General features: G+C 40.5%; 2 protein-coding genes across 2 annotated transcripts in view; both read right to left on the reverse strand.

Moving 5' to 3' along the window:
• The window catches only part of CEP192 (centrosomal protein 192), a 56,993-nt gene extending 42,277 nt beyond the window's left edge, over positions 1-14,716 (reverse strand). Inside the window, exons 1-13 of the mRNA XM_082281445.1 lie at positions 14,624-14,716; positions 14,018-14,251; positions 13,101-13,223; positions 11,460-11,575; positions 9,890-9,936; positions 8,412-8,544; positions 7,176-7,330; positions 5,904-6,044; positions 5,306-5,642; positions 4,791-4,931; positions 1,939-2,003; positions 1,666-1,857; positions 12-135 (exon numbers count right to left, since the gene is read on the reverse strand). Coding sequence (XP_082137571.1) covers positions 12-135; positions 1,666-1,857; positions 1,939-2,003; positions 4,791-4,931; positions 5,306-5,642; positions 5,904-6,044; positions 7,176-7,330; positions 8,412-8,544; positions 9,890-9,936; positions 11,460-11,575; positions 13,101-13,223; positions 14,018-14,184 — 1,741 coding nt within the window. The 5' untranslated portion in view covers positions 14,185-14,251; positions 14,624-14,716. The remainder of the gene's footprint in view (positions 1-11; positions 136-1,665; positions 1,858-1,938; positions 2,004-4,790; positions 4,932-5,305; positions 5,643-5,903; positions 6,045-7,175; positions 7,331-8,411; positions 8,545-9,889; positions 9,937-11,459; positions 11,576-13,100; positions 13,224-14,017; positions 14,252-14,623) is intronic.
• A 451-nt stretch (positions 14,717-15,167) lies between these two features.
• On the reverse strand, positions 15,168-17,299 carry LOC309571415 (uncharacterized protein). The gene is made up of 4 exons (XM_082278895.1): positions 17,194-17,299; positions 16,213-16,292; positions 15,787-15,909; positions 15,168-15,348 (listed from the first exon to the last, which is right to left on the reverse strand). Exons 1-4 carry the CDS (start codon positions 17,244-17,246, stop codon positions 15,233-15,235), a joined length of 372 nt encoding a protein of 123 aa, XP_082135021.1. The 5' UTR covers positions 17,247-17,299; the 3' UTR covers positions 15,168-15,232.
• Positions 17,300-17,507: the final 208 nt, after the last annotated feature.

Genomic DNA, 17,507 nt, shown 5'->3' on the forward strand with positions numbered 1-17,507 from the left:
TCCATAACTACCTGAAAACACCTCAGACAACTGTGAAATCTCTTGGCCGATGTCACCTCCTGATGAATCAGACTGCCTTAGCAAAGCAACAGGCTGCCTTTTCTTCGGGGATGTAATATAGTAACCAAAAGATGGCTATAAAAAAATCCCAGAATACAGCATGAGTAAATTTAATAATTAACAAATAGGTTCAATGGGCTTGCAAAGCAGTTTTGGCCCACAGTGCCTGCTCAGTACATCTCTCACACCACTGAGATGCGCCTCCTAGCATTGCAAATGCCTAATCTAAATACATACACTACATTTCCCAAACATACATAAAAGAAACTAGCAACTGGCATGGCTGAACCCCAGCTAGTGACTAAGCACCATGCAGCTGTTTGCTCACTCCCCACCTCCTCCCAACAGAAAGAATTGGAAAGAACAGGTAAACCTTGTGGGTTGAGATAAGAACAGTTTAATAATTGACACAAGATATAAATGATAATACTGGTAAGGAAAAGGAAGGAGCGGGGAATAACACACAAGAGAAACAACTGGTTCACAATACAGTTGCTCCCTGCCCCCAGACCAATACCCAGTCTGTCCCTGAACAGTGATCCATGGCTGTCAGCCAACTCCCCCCAGTTCACAGACTGAGCAGGATGTTCTATGATACAGAATACCCCTTTGGTCAGTTTGGGTCAGCTGTCCTGGCCATGCGCCCTCCCAGCTTCTTGTGCACCTGCTTCACTGGCAGAGCATGGGACTCTCAAAAGTCCTTGATTTAGAGTAAGTACTACTTAGCAACAACCAAAACATCAGTGTGTTATCAACATTATTCTCATACTAAATCCAAAACACAGCACTGTACCAACTGCTACAAAAAAACCTATCTCTATCCCAACTGAAACCAGGACACAATTTACTTTACCAGTTACTCAAAATAAATAAAGTACATATGCTCACATCATCTCTGCCTGGAGGCATGGTCTGCCACTTGGAATGCTCTTGTCTTTAACATTCCTAAGCCTTGGAATGCTTAGGACAGAACATGCCAACTCTAACAATTCCTCATGACACACATGAATTACACAAGCATGTGTGACTTCTTCCAATTGTATACACTTCCCCACCTTTTTTTTTGTCTGAAACACAGATGAGATCCTGTCTACTGACAGCAGATGAGAGAAGCACCAGGTATCCAACAGATGCAAGAAGCATACAGATGTTGGTAAGTCAGAATCTAGATGATTACATTTTTACTAAAGTTGGGCATTGCCCAGATAGCACATCAACTCTCAACAATCATTCAGAGATGCCCTCACTGTTCAAATATCCCTGTATGAGCAGCATTTCACTCAACTATGTGGATAATTTGCTGGGACCTCCAACAAGCCTCCTGTATATGATGTACTTTTCTCCCTCTAATCCTACACATAATTAGTTCCTGACCAAAAGGTGAAGATCAACACTCATCAGTAACACCAGCCAGCACTTCACATCAGAAATTCCAGCGGGAAACCAGTCAACAGACAACTGTCACAGACACAGAGAATTTCCTTCCAAAATCAACTTTGATAATTAGATTTGAAAAAGAGCTGGTTACAAAATAACAAAACTAGTGCTACTTGTTGCTTATCTTGCCTTTTCCTTGTGTTTCAATATTAACATTTAGATACATACCCGCTTCACATCACTGCCTCCACCAAGACAACCAAGAGCTTCAGATCTCTGACCGAAGAACTCCCCCAAAGACAAACGTAAATAGCTGGCATCTTTATGAAGATCAGATGTTCTCGGCAGAAAGCAGCTATTAGCAGATTTCCATGAAATATTTGCTAATTCAGATGCATTTGGACTGCCTACCTTTCCTGCCTGCAAACAAAGAGATTTCAGAAGTTGCAACTTGTAAATAAATTAGAAAACGATTCTGTTTGCGTTGAGATCATTAGTTACCTGCACAAGCCTGTGTGCTTTCTCAAATTCTTCCTGGTCTTGTGCAATCATAGCTGCTGCTTCAGCTTAAAACCAAAGAGAACATTTATTAAAATAAGGCATAAGTTACTAAGTACTGTCATTACTATTTGTCATCATTAAACTCAATTTGATGGAAAGTTATTGCATATATAATTCTAGACCTGAGACAGTCTGGGACACACTAGGAATTATTCAATCCCATTTTGGTGAGAAAAGTTATATGAAATTAGTTATAAAGGAGTGTTTGTGCATTCTTTAGAAGCCAAAGTAAAATCAGCATTTAGCTAACTAACTTAGTGGCAAATAAAGAAAGTTTCTAACAGCCTTAGCCCCAAGCTAAACTACAACTTTTTATAGGTTATGATACCCATACTAGCTAGAACCAAGCACGATGTGGCTAACTCTGATCAAACCTTTACTACATTTGGGGCTGAAAATTTTTTACATTAAGGTGGTACTTTGGAATTGCAGCAAAAGAAAGATACTGGCTTGTACCAGTTCATGAAAAACCCATGCAAATTAACAGCCCAAATAACTCAATTTTACTTTTGAATTCAAATGCCTGTATTATTTTCACAGTTACCATCTACAGAACGACTAACTCTTAAAAGTCTCTTCACCAAAACGATGTGAAAAACTGATCAAGAAGTACTGCTCTACCACCTGATTACAATGTAAATGTATCATTAAACTCATCAAAACTTCAAAAATACATGGCCTTGTACACAGAGGCACAGGGCAAAAGCCGAGAATGGATGCAAACTTGTAAGGTGAATACAGCTGTTGTCCATAAAATTACTCATGGGAAGTCACAATACATACTCTGAGGAAAGAATTGAACAATCCAACTTCATCTCCTAAAGGCAATCTGGCACTATCAATGACACATTGTTCTATCCAGTTGAATTATCAAGCAGTAGCAGTTCTTTATCTCTTCTATATGAGCCCTACAGCCTCCACAGACTTTCTGAAGCACCCAACACTGTCAATTGAGCACTCCTGCACTATTCCATACAAGAACACAGCGTGAGCACAGTTTGCTGACAGAGAGACATGTCATAAATGAAACTCCAAAGAATCAGATGTAACATTTCCTTTCTGTCCTTACAAATACAATTTCTTCAGCTGTCAACCACCACTGCAGACAGACAAGCAGACTAGCAGCCAGAAAAATGCCAACTACATGGAATCTGTCAGTGTGTTATCATCTACCATGAAAAGAGGTAAGTAAGCCCATTGACTTGAAAGCAGAAGTGTTTAAAAACACATCAGGTGGGAAAAACCTAAGTAGCCTTGGAAAAATTTCTAACAGTCAAATATTCTAATCTCTCAACAACTCAAGTCTGAGATTCAGGAAGGTGTCTGAAACATAATGGCATTTGAAAAATAATGGAAGAGTTCTACATTACTGACATAGTAGATGGGGAAGTGTCTCCCAAATGGGATGATATTTACTTGAACCATCAGAAAACTACTACAGTGTTGACCAACTTATTTCAACCAGTCAACCCTGACTGATCATTCATTCAAAATGAACAGTGTTACACAACATTCTCTTTGAAAGAAAGAACAACCTTGAGCGGACCATGGACATTTTGAGAATACATTAGCCCATCCACATGGCAGCTTTAAAAACTAGAATAGATTAGGAGAAATGCTGTTGCACACATTGCTTGAATCTGTTATAAAACAGATGAGCAGACGACATTTTGGTGCTAAGGAATCAACTTGTCTATGGCACTACACGTGTACTATCCAAGCCTGTATGACAAATATACAGACTCTCATGAAGATCAGTCTGACATAGCTTAAAGATAAGAACCAACTTTTTACGTAAACAGAGGTTCAAAAAGCCTGGAATTCAAGGGAAGATGAGAGTCCCATAAATGTCGCTGTTGCCCCCAGGGATGGCAAGAATCACAACACGGAATTTCAGGATAAATGGCATTATTTAATTAACTACCACCTCGTTTATATAACTTGATTCACAGTAGAGAAATGACATTATTGGGTGCTTGACCATACACCTCCCAGAGTGACTGGCTGAATGCTACGATGCCTATTTCAAAGTATTTTCTTCAGTGAAACAAAACAATATCCCCTGCATTCTCAGAACACCCTGCACCTGCAAATAATTTACAAAGAGCAAACCATCTCTGAGCTTAGTTTGCGTGAGAACAGAGACTTTCACAGAAGACTGTAAAAGGTGGAAAATTTCTCTGCTAACTTTTTTAGCATCCATAAAGTCTCTCAATAAGCTCCAACATTTTTCAGTACCAGTACCATTTTTCAGCATCAAGACATTCCTAAGGGACTTCACAAAAAAAACAGCAGCTAGCCAATTCAAAACTTTCAAGTCTCTCAAATTTTGACACTGTATTCACATTCTAGTTGATTTTGTAGTAATTCCTCATTTATAATTATTTCCTGTCTTATAAGCATCATGCCATACAAAACTACTCCTCTTCTTTTCTTGCAAGAAAGGATAACAATAATTAAAGTCCAAAGGAAAAACTGTGGAAGTGAGAGGAGTTGCTTTAGCTCATACAATAGGTACCAATGGCAAACGTTAGAATGCTTTTTCTTTTGTTTTAATGCATGCTTCATGGGAAGAGCAGGAAACACAGAAAGAAGCTATGAACTACAAATAATGGTATCACTACAGACCACTATCAACATCAGCTTTCAAATAATTTGCAGTATCTAAAACCTGGAGGCTTTGCCACACCAAATACTGCTTTGTTGAAGTGAAACAAAAAAAAAAGGAAGAAAGTTTACTTAACATTATTACAGACAACAAGAGTTAACTAAAAAATAAGAAAATTACATACAGCCAGTAATGAACTCCTCATTTAGTTTATCATATTCAGACATATTTAAATCTTGTTCTTCATCAAATGCAGTATAATATGCAAGATCAGTCACCCATTTGCCCTCCTCATTTTGATAGACAATGCTGTGTGGTAAATCACCTGAAAGATACAGCAAATGCTACATTATGGATTAAAATAAAAAGGAACATGGCAAAATGTCTTAATTTTGGATTAAGTTCCCTTGCCAGAAGTCTGCAACAAGTTCAAAAAACAGAGCTCAAGTTGCTGCAACTGCAAGCTTAAATTCATTTCATCAGCAAATAAGTAACGGTTAAGTGCAACATACAACAATCACTGTTTCTTAAAACAAAAGCAAGTCAGAATTAATTCATGCTACATTAGTTTTTATTACCAAATCCTACAACTAAGTAAAAATGCCTAGCTTACAATTTTATTTCTTTTTCCATGCAATAGAATACAGTCACAAATGCATAGGTTTAATGTAAAGATAGCTTGTATGTAAAACATCCTACCTTTGTCTGTGGTAGCTAAACTTAAGTTCTCACAGCTATCCCCAGCTGGAGACAGGTAAGTATCAGGAAGACCAACTTTACATTCAGTTGCATCTGTCTGAGGTACATTTGCACTAAGAACTTCAGGAGTGGTGTCACGTCTCAAAAATCCTCTTGCTGTGGGTAGCTCTTCTGCATTAGAAGAAGCAGCCTGACAGACTGAGGACTCTACTTCTTGCTTTGGAAGGACTTCTGAGACATCAGCTTTATGGCTGTCTATGAACTGGAGATACAGGGAATCTAATCGCAACTCATCAGCTGCACAGGAATCCACCACATCCCCAGCAGTCATGGAATTCTTCGAAAACAACAATCATTTGAAAAGTGTCAGTGTCAGAAGCACAGTTATTAACTGCATGTACTAAAAGTTCTAGATACAAAACAGTCTGAGTCCACTATGTTTGAAAAACATGCCTAAAATCAAAGTGGTATTATTAATTTTTTGTAAAGAAAGGTTGAGTGGTTAGCTGAAGATCTAACAAGTTTTCAAACACACTGCCATCTTCTACTACAGTCTTACTCTACATGATTAATAGGAATTTAAATGGCAATTTCATACCATTTGCTGTACTGCTCTGGGCAGCATTTCTCTTTTCACAGGATATCCAGTTATCCCTTCATTTTGTGAATCTTCATCACTAGCATTTCCAGAGTCTACTCCAGCCACAGCCCCGTAACTGGCAGAATCCTGAAAGTTCCCCTTTAAATAAAAAATATAAAATATTTAGGTTCCACTAGAATATGCACACAAAAGAAAAAAGAAGTAACACTACAGGGTGTTTTAGTTAAAAAATTCTCTAGTAGAGAAGAGACTAACAATACTTTGTTCACTCGTACAACACTGCCATAGCCAGCACCTCTAGTTTGCCTCTACCACGAAAGGACAATAGTCCAAAAAGGATTGGCTATGCCAATCCATGCATGTGCCTACAAGAGCATACACAGCAAGAAGATGGGAGGATCTTTTCTTATTCCTACTACATCCTCTCATTCCCTTTAACATGGGTACTGTGTCATTCCTCTTTCCCTTCTGGCTGACCCATTGTTGGATGAGAGCTCCAAATCAGACTCAGCCATTTGTATCTACCCTACTGTATATCTACAAGGCAGTGAAGCAGGGACTTCTTTCACAAATACAGAAGACCTGAGATCAGAGAGCAGAGCTCTGTTATTCTCACTCCTAAAACCACTTATCCCTTCTTTCATGTACTGTAGCCTATCCAGACTGTACTGTACTTGTACAGGGTTAACATCACTTCCCACACAGCTTGGAAACTCTGATGTCAGTTGGGAAATTTCTGAAATTTCAGAAGCTGTGGTTTAACTGTTTAAATCAATCACACTTTTCCACTCTGGTCAAGCATGAGACTGCTAGGATCACATCCATTGTTGCAAAGCCAAGAAAATGGAAAGGCATTTAATCCCTGGCAACCTGTTTGGAATGGAGCTAACTGTTGCTGAAAGGCAAACCACAAGCCAGCCTGTTGCTGCACTACATTTAACTTCCACACACTTACCAATTACTTAAGAGAATGATTAACTCTCCTTGAAACAAAAGTCTCTGTGTTGCTATATCCTTAATAATGCCTTGGACATTGCTATCCAAGACAGAAAAAAAAAAAAGTGATCAAAAGATTATTTATAAACTTGTTGTATGATAAAAGAGAAGTGCCAGCATGTTGCCTTAATAGCTATAGAAACAAAAAAATAAAACAAAAAAACCCCAGTTAAAACTAATTCTGTTTAAGAACCTAATTAATATAACCACTGAAACTTCATTTAATATGTTTAAAAGCCATTGGGCATGCTGAGCTTTGAACTTTAAACCTACTTGCAGTAAGCCATCTTCAGAAAGCTTCAGTGCTGCAGAGCATTCTGAGAGTTTCTGCAAGTTGGTGTCTCCTCTTATAATTTCTGGTTGTATCAGCTGCTCAAAATATGCTTCTAGTTGGTTATCCAAGAATTCTTCATCATCAATATCATCATCTACAGAAAGAGAAGAAAACCTCCTTTTCACTTTTAACTGACATTTTATATCACCTGACATACTATCAAAACAACTCCATAATTTACACTAAATACTAAATTGCATGATAAAAACAAAAAGACCAGTTAGCTTTACCAGTACTGGAACCCTCAATAGGCAAGTATTTCCAGCTAACAGCTACTAACTCCTCAGGAGGGCAATTAAAAGTAACTTCATCCTCTTGAGTGAAAAAAGAAACAATAGTAATTTTACTCAGCAAACTATTAACATAATTCTTATATGCTTAATACTCAAGTGAAGTTATGCAACAAGAAAGAACAAAACTTCAGAAGACAGTCATGACATAAGTAGATGCCATGGGAGAAATGCATAGCTCTACTTGACTGCAAGGCTACTTGATCTCACAACAGTAAACCTATTGATCACTCTGCCTTCCTCATTGACACATCTAACATGCCCTGTCATCCTTCATGTCACGGGCAAAGTCAGCTGCATTAATGAAGAAGAGCATGTTTGCCCTTCTGCAGCAGCCACTGGAAGGGCACAAAAAGTTCAAAACTCTTGCTTAGTGATACAGAACTCAAGCTCTCACTTTTATGCCCACAGGTAAACTAGACTTCCAACTTGGATGTCACCCCACACATGCAGTACCTAACACGAGCTGAACTCAAAACTCAAGCAAAAGTCCTTTTTAACTGCATGTGGTGTGCTCTTCACCACAGAATTTTATCTCTACTAATCTGAACTGAAAATGTAGCTGGAGTTACCACTTCATTAAATCAATGCCCACGCTGCCACCTGTATCTTTGATTCACAGTAACTGAGGACTGTTGTTTCATTTTTTAGATTAAAATTCCAAATGTGACCTTCTCTGACAAATTCAATAGCTGCCTACTCCTGTTACTATTTAAAAAGTTGGTTTTCCAAAGAACAGTTTTCTTTAATATTGTTATACTACTTTTTTTATCAAGCACAATCCAATATCAAATACTTCAGTGAAACAGAATCTTTCTTCTCAACTATGCAATAACATTGAGTCAGAATTACAGACTCAGACTCAAGAGTTATAAACACACCTACCAGTGGAATCTTCATCTGAGCTTAGAAGAGATGAGAGTTTCTCATTCTCCAAAAAACTTGAAAGACTATTGCTAAGATGAACACTAGAGATAGCACCTTCTATCAGCTTTTCAGAGGGTTCAGATGGACCAACCTGCAAAAAGCACCCATAAAGAAATGTTTCTAGAAGTTACAAAAGTGTCAAAAGACACTTCATGAATTCAGTTAATAATAAGCAATCAATGAGGTTAATAATATCGCAAAACTCCGCACACACTTTTTTTACTTATCCAGGAGACACTCTAATTCCAACGGACTTTGCCTGCTAGCTTCCAGAATGGATGCACACAAGAAACACGGGGATCATTAAAGGGGATGAGCAAAAAAGCATCTGAAGGACACCACAGTCAAGAGACTTCAAAATAAAGAACTGAAACGTTGCATTAAAGAGTTTACACTTGAAAAAACTGCCTTCCATCATTCACTGAGCTGCAATCCCAACTTAAATGTACAAAGACATCTCTCAATTGTTTCCTATGCTGTTAAAACAGTGCTTCTTCAGAAATTGTATACACAGATCCAACCTTTGCTGGAAATTTCTCTAAATGAGCACACTGAATTACTCAAAAAGTAGCATTTCAGCTGAATCTAGCTAACAGCAAATATTCTATCTTTTCTATAGCTGACTGATTTTTAAAAACAGCATGATGTAATGTCTGGTACAGATTTAGTCTCACATTCTTTGTGATGAACAGATAATGTTTGACACAAAGCAAAAAAAGTCAAAGTTCAGAAAGTAAAGAATTTGAAAGGAAAATAAATTATGGTTTTCGGAAGGCAGACTGCAAGCATTCAACTGCAACTCACTGAGCACTGTGGCCCCTACAAAAATCAAATGACAGAAAACTAAATCAAAATACTAGTTGACACATTAAGAAATATGTATTGGACAGCATTTGGCTGCAACCTGATACATGTTTTCCACAAGAAACAGGAGATCTCCCATTCCTGTCTGTATTGTATCTCTGCGCCCAAAACTGTCAGCATCTCTAACACATCTCTAACATCTCTAAAAACAGGTGAAGCACAACCCTACCTGTCAATACCTGCAGCTATCTGCTAGCTCTGGTGTTGTCTACTTCAATTTCCAAAAGCACTACAAAAAATTTCTGAAAAGACACTTCATTAAGGTAGACTACAACTGGGATAAAATGCAAAGTCCTTACACTGACATAGAACTACAAGACATTAGAAGCTAGGAGCAAACAACAATTTTCACAACTGAGAAAGATTAGATGGAGTCATGCTCCCATGGTACTAATTAAGTGATCTGCAAAATGGAGGCAAAGTGAGGCATGCCAGTACCTTTACAAACTTCAGGTATACATAAGACAATAAACATAGTTCAACTCCCTCCCTCCTCCTCTCACAGAATTAAGTCTATTAAAATATTAGTATTAGAAAACACTTAATTTCACTGTATTTGGAAAAGCTTTTACCTTGCTCTCCTTAATGTCTGGAAGAAAACATATTCCACCTGGCAAATCTGAAACATAAGAAAGTGGCATAAGCAGTATTTTAGTAGTAAAACATGAGAACATAGTAAGTGCTACCTGTTCTCTAAGGCAGTAAACAGAGCCTCTGGAAGGTCTTGGTGTACTCCACAGAAAGAACCCAAACATACACATTACCACAGCACCAAACCTTGTATGTTCTTATGACAATGCTCTAGAGGATCTTGTTAAAATGGCAGGGCTTCATCAGGGCTAGAACTCTAAAAATGATGAAAGATATTTACTGCCTTAAGGATTTCCATAGGCAGTGCAAGAAAGTAAGGTGCCACAGTTTGTACTAGCAGAAGGAGGGATAAGTGTTCTGTTCCACTGCTGCATTTCACCTACTGGACCAATTCTTTTTATGGATCATTCTAAGCAGCTTCCACTTGTCCACGTGTTGTATCCACATATAATTCAGTTGCAAGTCCCACAAGACAGAGAACACTTTAGACTTGCACATAGAGATTATAGCAAAAAAGCTTCGTAATTCTTAAGTAATAGATGAGAATAAAAGACAATTTCCAAACAACAAGTTAAAAATCAAGCAACTAAATCTGACTGGGCACTATCAAGTCCAAACACTGGGCAGTCTCAGCTTTCCAAAGCATCATCATTTTGTTGCCAGTTACTGCCACTTCCTCAAGACTACCATAACAAATGACTGAAGTCAACACTTCCCTGTTAGAACTTGTTTTTTAATAAGGGTCTATTTATATTACAGGCCACAGTACTTTTTAATTGAACATGTTATCTGTCAAAATTATTAATACTTCACAAAAACCTATACAAATACTTAAAGCTTGGAAAAGGATAATGTCTAAAAGTATATATTTACTAACTATATTTACTGAATTTTAAGGGACAAGTAGAATTTAATCACAGAACTGGCATTAGCAAAAACCTCACGCAAGCTTCGTATCAGTCACCATGCTTTCAAAATAAGTTTGGGAATATTATTTTGCTTCGACTACTCTATCCATACTTCAAAAAAAGCATAGTTTTCACAGCAAGTATTCAAAACTATTTTTTCATGTACAACCTCCTACAAAGACAATGAAAGACATCTACTACAAGTTGGAATAGGGCAAGAGAAGAGATGCTAGTTAAAATATAACCTTGCAGCCTTACACCTACTGAAACAGAAAGGGTAGAGAACAAGTTACATACACTTCTTCCACAAAGTTCCTGGAACTAAGACAGATTACTACTGGCATTCTAATTATGGTACTATGTAACAAACTTTATTTTCACAAACTTCCTGTATAGCTTTGTACTTTGAGGAAAAGTCCAAGAACATGTCAACCACTCAACAACAGCTTTCTCTGTTTTCAGTTCGCTCAAATCCAAGAGATTACTTTTCAAAAGGCATTTATGATCCACCATAAAACAGTGAAAGAGTCAAAAGAAGACTTCTGTAGCATAAAAAGCTCATTACACTGAAAATAAGTACACCATTTTTCTCAAAATTTAATACCTTCCAAGCGCTCAATTGGAAAAACGTCACGTAAGGTACCTTGACTGCAATTTGAATGCTCAATGACATTCTGAGCTTGTTCTCCGTATATTGAGTGGGGCTCTTCCAAACTAACACAAGTTGTCTGAGGCTCTTCAATTTGTGTAGCCATTTCCCTAGAAAGAGAATTATTTCAATAAAAAATCAGTGAGGTACACAGACCATCATCTCTCAAGATAAAGATTTGATAAAGTCTCCAACTGCTTTGTCTCAGTCAGTTGTTTCCAGTATAGGATAGACTCCAGAGACCTGTCATTTTACAATAAAAGAATACATATCAAAATTACAAGGACTTCAGTTTCACAATCTAAACTGTGAAACAAATAGTGAAATTTCATGCAACATATGCCTCTCTACCTATTTGCTCCTCTCTTTCATTTCCGTAAAAAGAGAGACAAGTATAAGGACAAAAGGATCTACTCTGGCCGAGTTCCATGATCCACTTGAGACCAAGTCAAACACTTGACAAGATTTCACCAAGCCTTTTGTTACACTAGAGAAGGGACCAAATGATAAAGAACATGAGTTACTGAAATTGCACGTAGTTAAATAACAGCTTTTGTAATTATGCAGGAAAGTTATCCTTCACTTCTGGTTTTACAGAACTTTCACACAGGCTGATCAGCTAATCACGCCAGATATTAAAATTTCCATACTTTTGCTTCGATATTTTAGATAAATAAATGAAACTTACACTTGAAAATCTAAAACACAACTATTCCATGTTCTGTGTTTTCTTTTCTTAAGTACTGGAGTACAATCAAGACACTGACTTCCTCTCAAATCTTATATTTTTTGTTTTGATAGGGACATACTGCCTAGAGTATGTCCAATAAAGTGAGAAAGACACACATTGCAGTTTCTGTCACAACAGGAACAAATTTGACCTTGGTTAGAATAACCTATGCAACAGCTTCCAACACTTCCACCACTCAGCAATGCTTTCTCAAGTGTATCACTAACACTAACTATTTCCTAAGAAACACCAATCACTGATGCTACAAGGAAGGCAAATTTAATAGAAATTGTTGCTCCTTTCTGTACACAAACTGCTTGATACTTACCCAAAACATATTTAAATCAGTGCAAAATGCTATTCACACACATGACATGAACCAGAAACATCAGTTTAATTCTAGATTATGTAAACTAGGTAAATACAGGCCACATTCAGATAAGTCAATGAAATAATCATGCTGAGGATATTTTTAATTTGTGAGACTACAAGACAAAACCTCACAGTCTAGAAAACATTACTTCTGAAGATTCATTCCTGTCATGTACATGAAGTCCAATTAGTCAATCAAAGAGCAGAATGCTGCCCATGTAGGGCTGCACAGGCTAAGTGGCACCACTGCAGAGGGTGCTTCCACAAGGCCTGGCACTACCCCTCTTCAGAAAACATGGAGGAGCTGTTTTAGTAGGAAAAGCTGCCAGGCTGCCAAATACTGTAAGCTAACAGGCTAAAGCACAGCTGAGCTCTCCAGTTACTGCAGGCCAGTAGTAAAACCTGCTGTTTTCAACTCTGCAATTCAGTTCTGAAGTAGCCCATAATTAGCCATACAGTACATATAAACCTACATACTAACTTACTGGTATTTGCATTTTAGGACAGAATTAGATTTTAACTACCTCACTTACATGTCATCACGAAAGGAGAGGGCAAATCTTTCCACTGGCTCAGGATCTGACTGACTGCTGTGAGGAGATCCTGATAGAGGTGAATGTTTCCCTTCTAAATAGGATGCACAGTCATCAGAAAGCCTGTAAATGTGGAAAGGAAAAACACACATCAGAGTCATTCTAATGCACTGTTCCTGTTTTCCAAACAGTTGGGGGGAAAAAAAAACATATTAATGACCACTTGTTTCCTGAAAGTTATTTCAATATTTTAGCAGTTTTTAGCTAATCTGTATTTACAGATACACATGTGTATCCTGAATGATCCTCTCCAGTCTTCTGTAGCTCCTTAGAGAAATACCACGTTATAGTTTTTAGTGGCTAGTGGTGTCCTTCTGGAGCACACACTTCTGGAAAGACAGGGTATTAAAGTCTCACCTTACTTGTTGTTAAGTAACAGGACAGCAGTTAAGTGCAAAGGCTTGTTACTCTTCACTCTATTTCTGGCTGAGCAAGTTTTAATTCTTATACGTAACACTAGCTCTTACACTTTCTAAAAGGAGGCAGATTCAGGTAAATTCAGTGAGCAGTTAAGAGAACACACGTGTAAAAAACATATTATCCTCTACCAACTTGAAACTTGAGTATACTAAGCTGAAGAGCTGAGTTAAAAGAAACTTGACTGTTACCAGTCTAAAAATTAAATTACTCTTAAAGGGCAATTTTTGTAAATGTTAAGTATTTTACTTGTTACAAATTAAATGCAGATTTTTCATTGGTAATACAGACAAACCTGTGGTTGCTGATTACTGACATACTGATTGGTAAATAGTTTTATCACCGACCAAGAAATCTGTGAAATTAATTTTTACTCTCCAGAGTTAAATGCTTCAACTGTTTTTTTTATATTACTGAGTGGCACTTACTGACACCCTCACCTGTTGTCACCGCCCGCTTGGCTCCTGGCAACGGTGGAGGCCGCCACAGGTAACCCCGGGTTGGAGGAGACGGTGACATTCTCAAAGACGACACTCGCGCTGCTGTTGAAGGAATGGCCCAACAAGCTCGGGAACGTCTCGTCGGCAATATTCCTGAAGTCTTCCATCACCCTGCACACGCTGCCTGGAACAGCCCTCGGCCCGGCAACACTATCAGCCCCGGTCCGGCAGCATCTGCAAGCAGGATCCGAACAGTTTCACACTTACACAAGGCAACGCGCTTTACTCACACATCACTGCCAGTACTCCTGGGCAACCCCGCTTTATCCACAAATGTGCTTAAGAACTATTCCCAGTCCTCTCCCGCCAAGACTTTTGGGGGACACACTTTCACAGCTTTCCTGGACCGCCTAAAAAGAGCGGCGCTCCTGCGAGTCACAGAAGCGCCGCCGCGAGACGTGCCAGCCTATATTTAGCCTGCAAAGCCGCCCGGACCGAGGCAGTCCGAGCCTGCCTTCCTCCCTCCCCGGCCCCTCCAGGGAGCACCTGAGGCGATACCAACTCTGTGTGACCACGGGTCGCGGAGGGAAGGCTGCGGCTGCTCACCGGCCACGCTCCGCCGCGCAGGCCGGGGACGGGGAACCGGCTGGAAGCCGACGACACCCTTTTTGCCCAAACAGAGCGGGAGACGGGCTCTGCAGTTCCCGAGGGTCCCAGGAGGAGCGGGAGCGCTCACGGACAGACGGACGGACAGACGGACGGACCGCCAAAACTCGGGATCCGCCCCGCGCCGGCGCCGCAGCGCCCCCCAGCGGCCGGGCGGGCAAAGTTCCTTCCCCTGGCGCGCAACGGAAACGGCCGCGAGGCCGAGCGGCCCCCTCCGACGCGGCCGGGTGCGCATGCGCAGCGGCGCCGCGCGCCTCCCAGTTTCGCGGTCCCTCTCGCGCAGCCAATGGCGGAGCCCCACGGGGAGCCGGCGATGGGCCGGGCGCGGCGCGCGGCGGGCACCGAGGCAGCGCGGCGAGGGGCGGCGGGGGCGCTGATTGGGCGCGGCGCGCGCGGCACCGCCCAGCCCCGCCCCCCGGCCGTGTCCCGGCGTCCGTTAGGCGGGAGCGGGGCGCGGGCGCGTCCCGGCGGAACGGGCGCGCGGGGCCGCGGGCTAGCTCCGACCGGGGCGCCGTGGGGAAGGGGATGCTGTCATAGGTGTACTTGGTTTCAGGTATTTGCTTTCAGGCCGGCCAGGTTTAGATCCCGGTACCAGTGAGTAGCTCGGCGTCTTCCGGGAAAAGGGCTGCTGAGCATCCCGCCCGACCCTGCTGTCCCCGTCCTACCTAAAAATGAAAAAAAAAAAAGCTTCAGTCGGATTAACTCGTGTGACGTTGTTAATATTCCCGGCTTTGTTTTCTGTCCGGTTTTTGCCATCTGAATCAGTTAGATGAGGCTGAGCAACAGAATCGTTAGGGTTGGAAGGGACCCCTGGAGATCACCCAGTCCCACCCCCCTGCCAAGGCAGGGTCACCTAGAGCAGGTGACCCACTCCGGGTGGGTTTTGAATGTCTCCAGACAGGGAGACTCCACGACTTCCCTGGGCAGCCTGTTCCAGTGCTCTGCCACGCTCAGCGTAAAGAAAGTTCTTCCTCATGTTGAGGTGGAATTCGTTGTGTTTTAGGTTATGTATGGACCATGGAAAATTTCATTTCCGTGCTGAAGTGTACATGTCACTTTTTTTTTTTAAGTAGAGGATGAGATCAGATGCCTTCCAAACATACCTATGCGTGTGTGTGTGTGTGCACATGACAACTTCAACAGATCTACATCAAAATCAGTGCTGTGCAAGATGTTTTCAAAATGCACTTCTACAGTTGTATTCCTGGTACGGAGAGTACAAGAATCTACAAGAGTGAAAATCCACATTTATCATAATCAGAAATTCATATGGATTCAAATATGTTCAAAACAAAACCAAACAACAACAAAAGCAAAAGCACCACACACACACACACACAAAGGAAAACAAAGAAAGCCACCAAAGCCATCTCATGGCTACAAGACCCAAAAACTTCTAATCCTGGAAGTTCAAGCTGAGATGTGCTCCAAGCACAGAAACAGTAGAAGGGCTATTGTGGGTATCCTTTCAGAAGAAAAGGGAGAGCAGCCTTACAAAGTGCTGGATAAATTTAAAATATTCCAAGTACCTGCTGTAATTATCCCTTTCAAAGCTTTTCTATAATCTTCCCTCCTAGAGTTCTGCTGCGTATGTCGAAGGGTCCAGATCCTGCACAGAAGCACAGTTCACAGGCTTGAGTCAAGGGAATAGAAGGAAGCATGAGTTTGAGGAAGTGGAGGTGGAAAGTCAAGGATACGGATTGAAGGGTCCTGGTCTGGAGAGAGGTCAATACAAAATAGCAGGCAACGGGCAAGGCAGACATCAGCCACAAAACCAGCCCGAGTTCATTTGCTGAGGTTAAACTTGGCCACTGTGTTCTAACATGACTTGTTTGTTTACACTGAAACTAACAGCACGTTTCCATTAGTAAGAAGTGTGACTGGAATTAGGATATCTAATAATGTGTTCATCACAGAGGAAAATAATGTGACCATGCTGAATAAACAATGCAGTACTAGAAGCTGCAAAAAAAATGTCATTACTGTAACTGGTTATTCTGTCACCTCTTCAAGGATTAAGACAAATTATTCAAGTGGCTTAACACTTCAAAAATATGTTCCGTTGCTTGCATACCCAGAAACAGTTTGTTCTGGTTTAGGAATGGATCCCAGTATCATAGTGTTGGTAATTTTTAATTATTCATTCTCCCTCAGAGGAATAGTTACTTTCTACCCCCATTGAAGCCTTATCGTTTAATCATGTAACATTTCTGTTTACCATACAAAGTTGGGATGGTTTTGTGTTGACTTTTTCTGGTAAAAGGTGTGTAACTTTTTTTTTTCTTCCACACTTCCGTTCCTGCTGGCTGGAAAGTATCAGCAGCCACCCTCCACACATGTTCAGCAAGCACCCCCTAACACTGGTCTACCTCGTGGGTTTTTAAATTAAAACTCAATTCCTCAGAGAGAAATAAAGAAACACATGCAGTGGATCTGAGCAAATGAAGTTTTCAGTAAAACTTCACAACAACTTGTCACTTTGGAAAAATGCAGGTTACCCTCTTCCTTACCTCATAGTAGTGGTCGAGTCCGGGAAATAGGGTAAGTCCATTTTGAAGCACATTGAAATACACTATTACACTTTGGGTTTCTGTTGCACAGAGGTCTCCTCTTTCCTTCCTCCCCCCAGGGTATGCCCAACAAACTCAGCAGTCACATCCTGTGCAATAATGCTACTCCTGGGAATACCATGTATTCTTTATCCAGCATTATCTTCCTGCCTGTCTGGCACCAGTCTGAGTCAGTGCCAACACGCTGATCCACAGCAGTGATGTTCCTGTGCTGACATCAGAAAAGAAAATTGACATTTTTCAAGCCAGCACTC

The sequence above is a fragment of the Coloeus monedula genome, assembly GCF_965178545.1.
Source record: "Coloeus monedula genome assembly, chromosome: 1".
Taxonomy (NCBI): Eukaryota; Metazoa; Chordata; class Aves; order Passeriformes; family Corvidae; genus Coloeus; species Coloeus monedula.

Excerpts from the sequence above, each read along its gene's own strand:
- LOC309571415 (XM_082278895.1), bottom strand. The coding sequence starts at position 17,246 with ATGTGCTTCAAAATGGACTTACCCTATTTCCCGGACTCGACCACTACT. Across the intron at positions 16,293-17,193 it reads GACTCGACCACTACTATGAG|GATCTGGACCCTTCGACATA; the intron begins GTAAGGAAGAGG and ends GCTTCTGTGCAG. Across the intron at positions 15,910-16,212 it reads GAAAGGGATAATTACAGCAG|ATTCTTGTACTCTCCGTACC; the intron begins GTACTTGGAATA and ends TCACTCTTGTAG.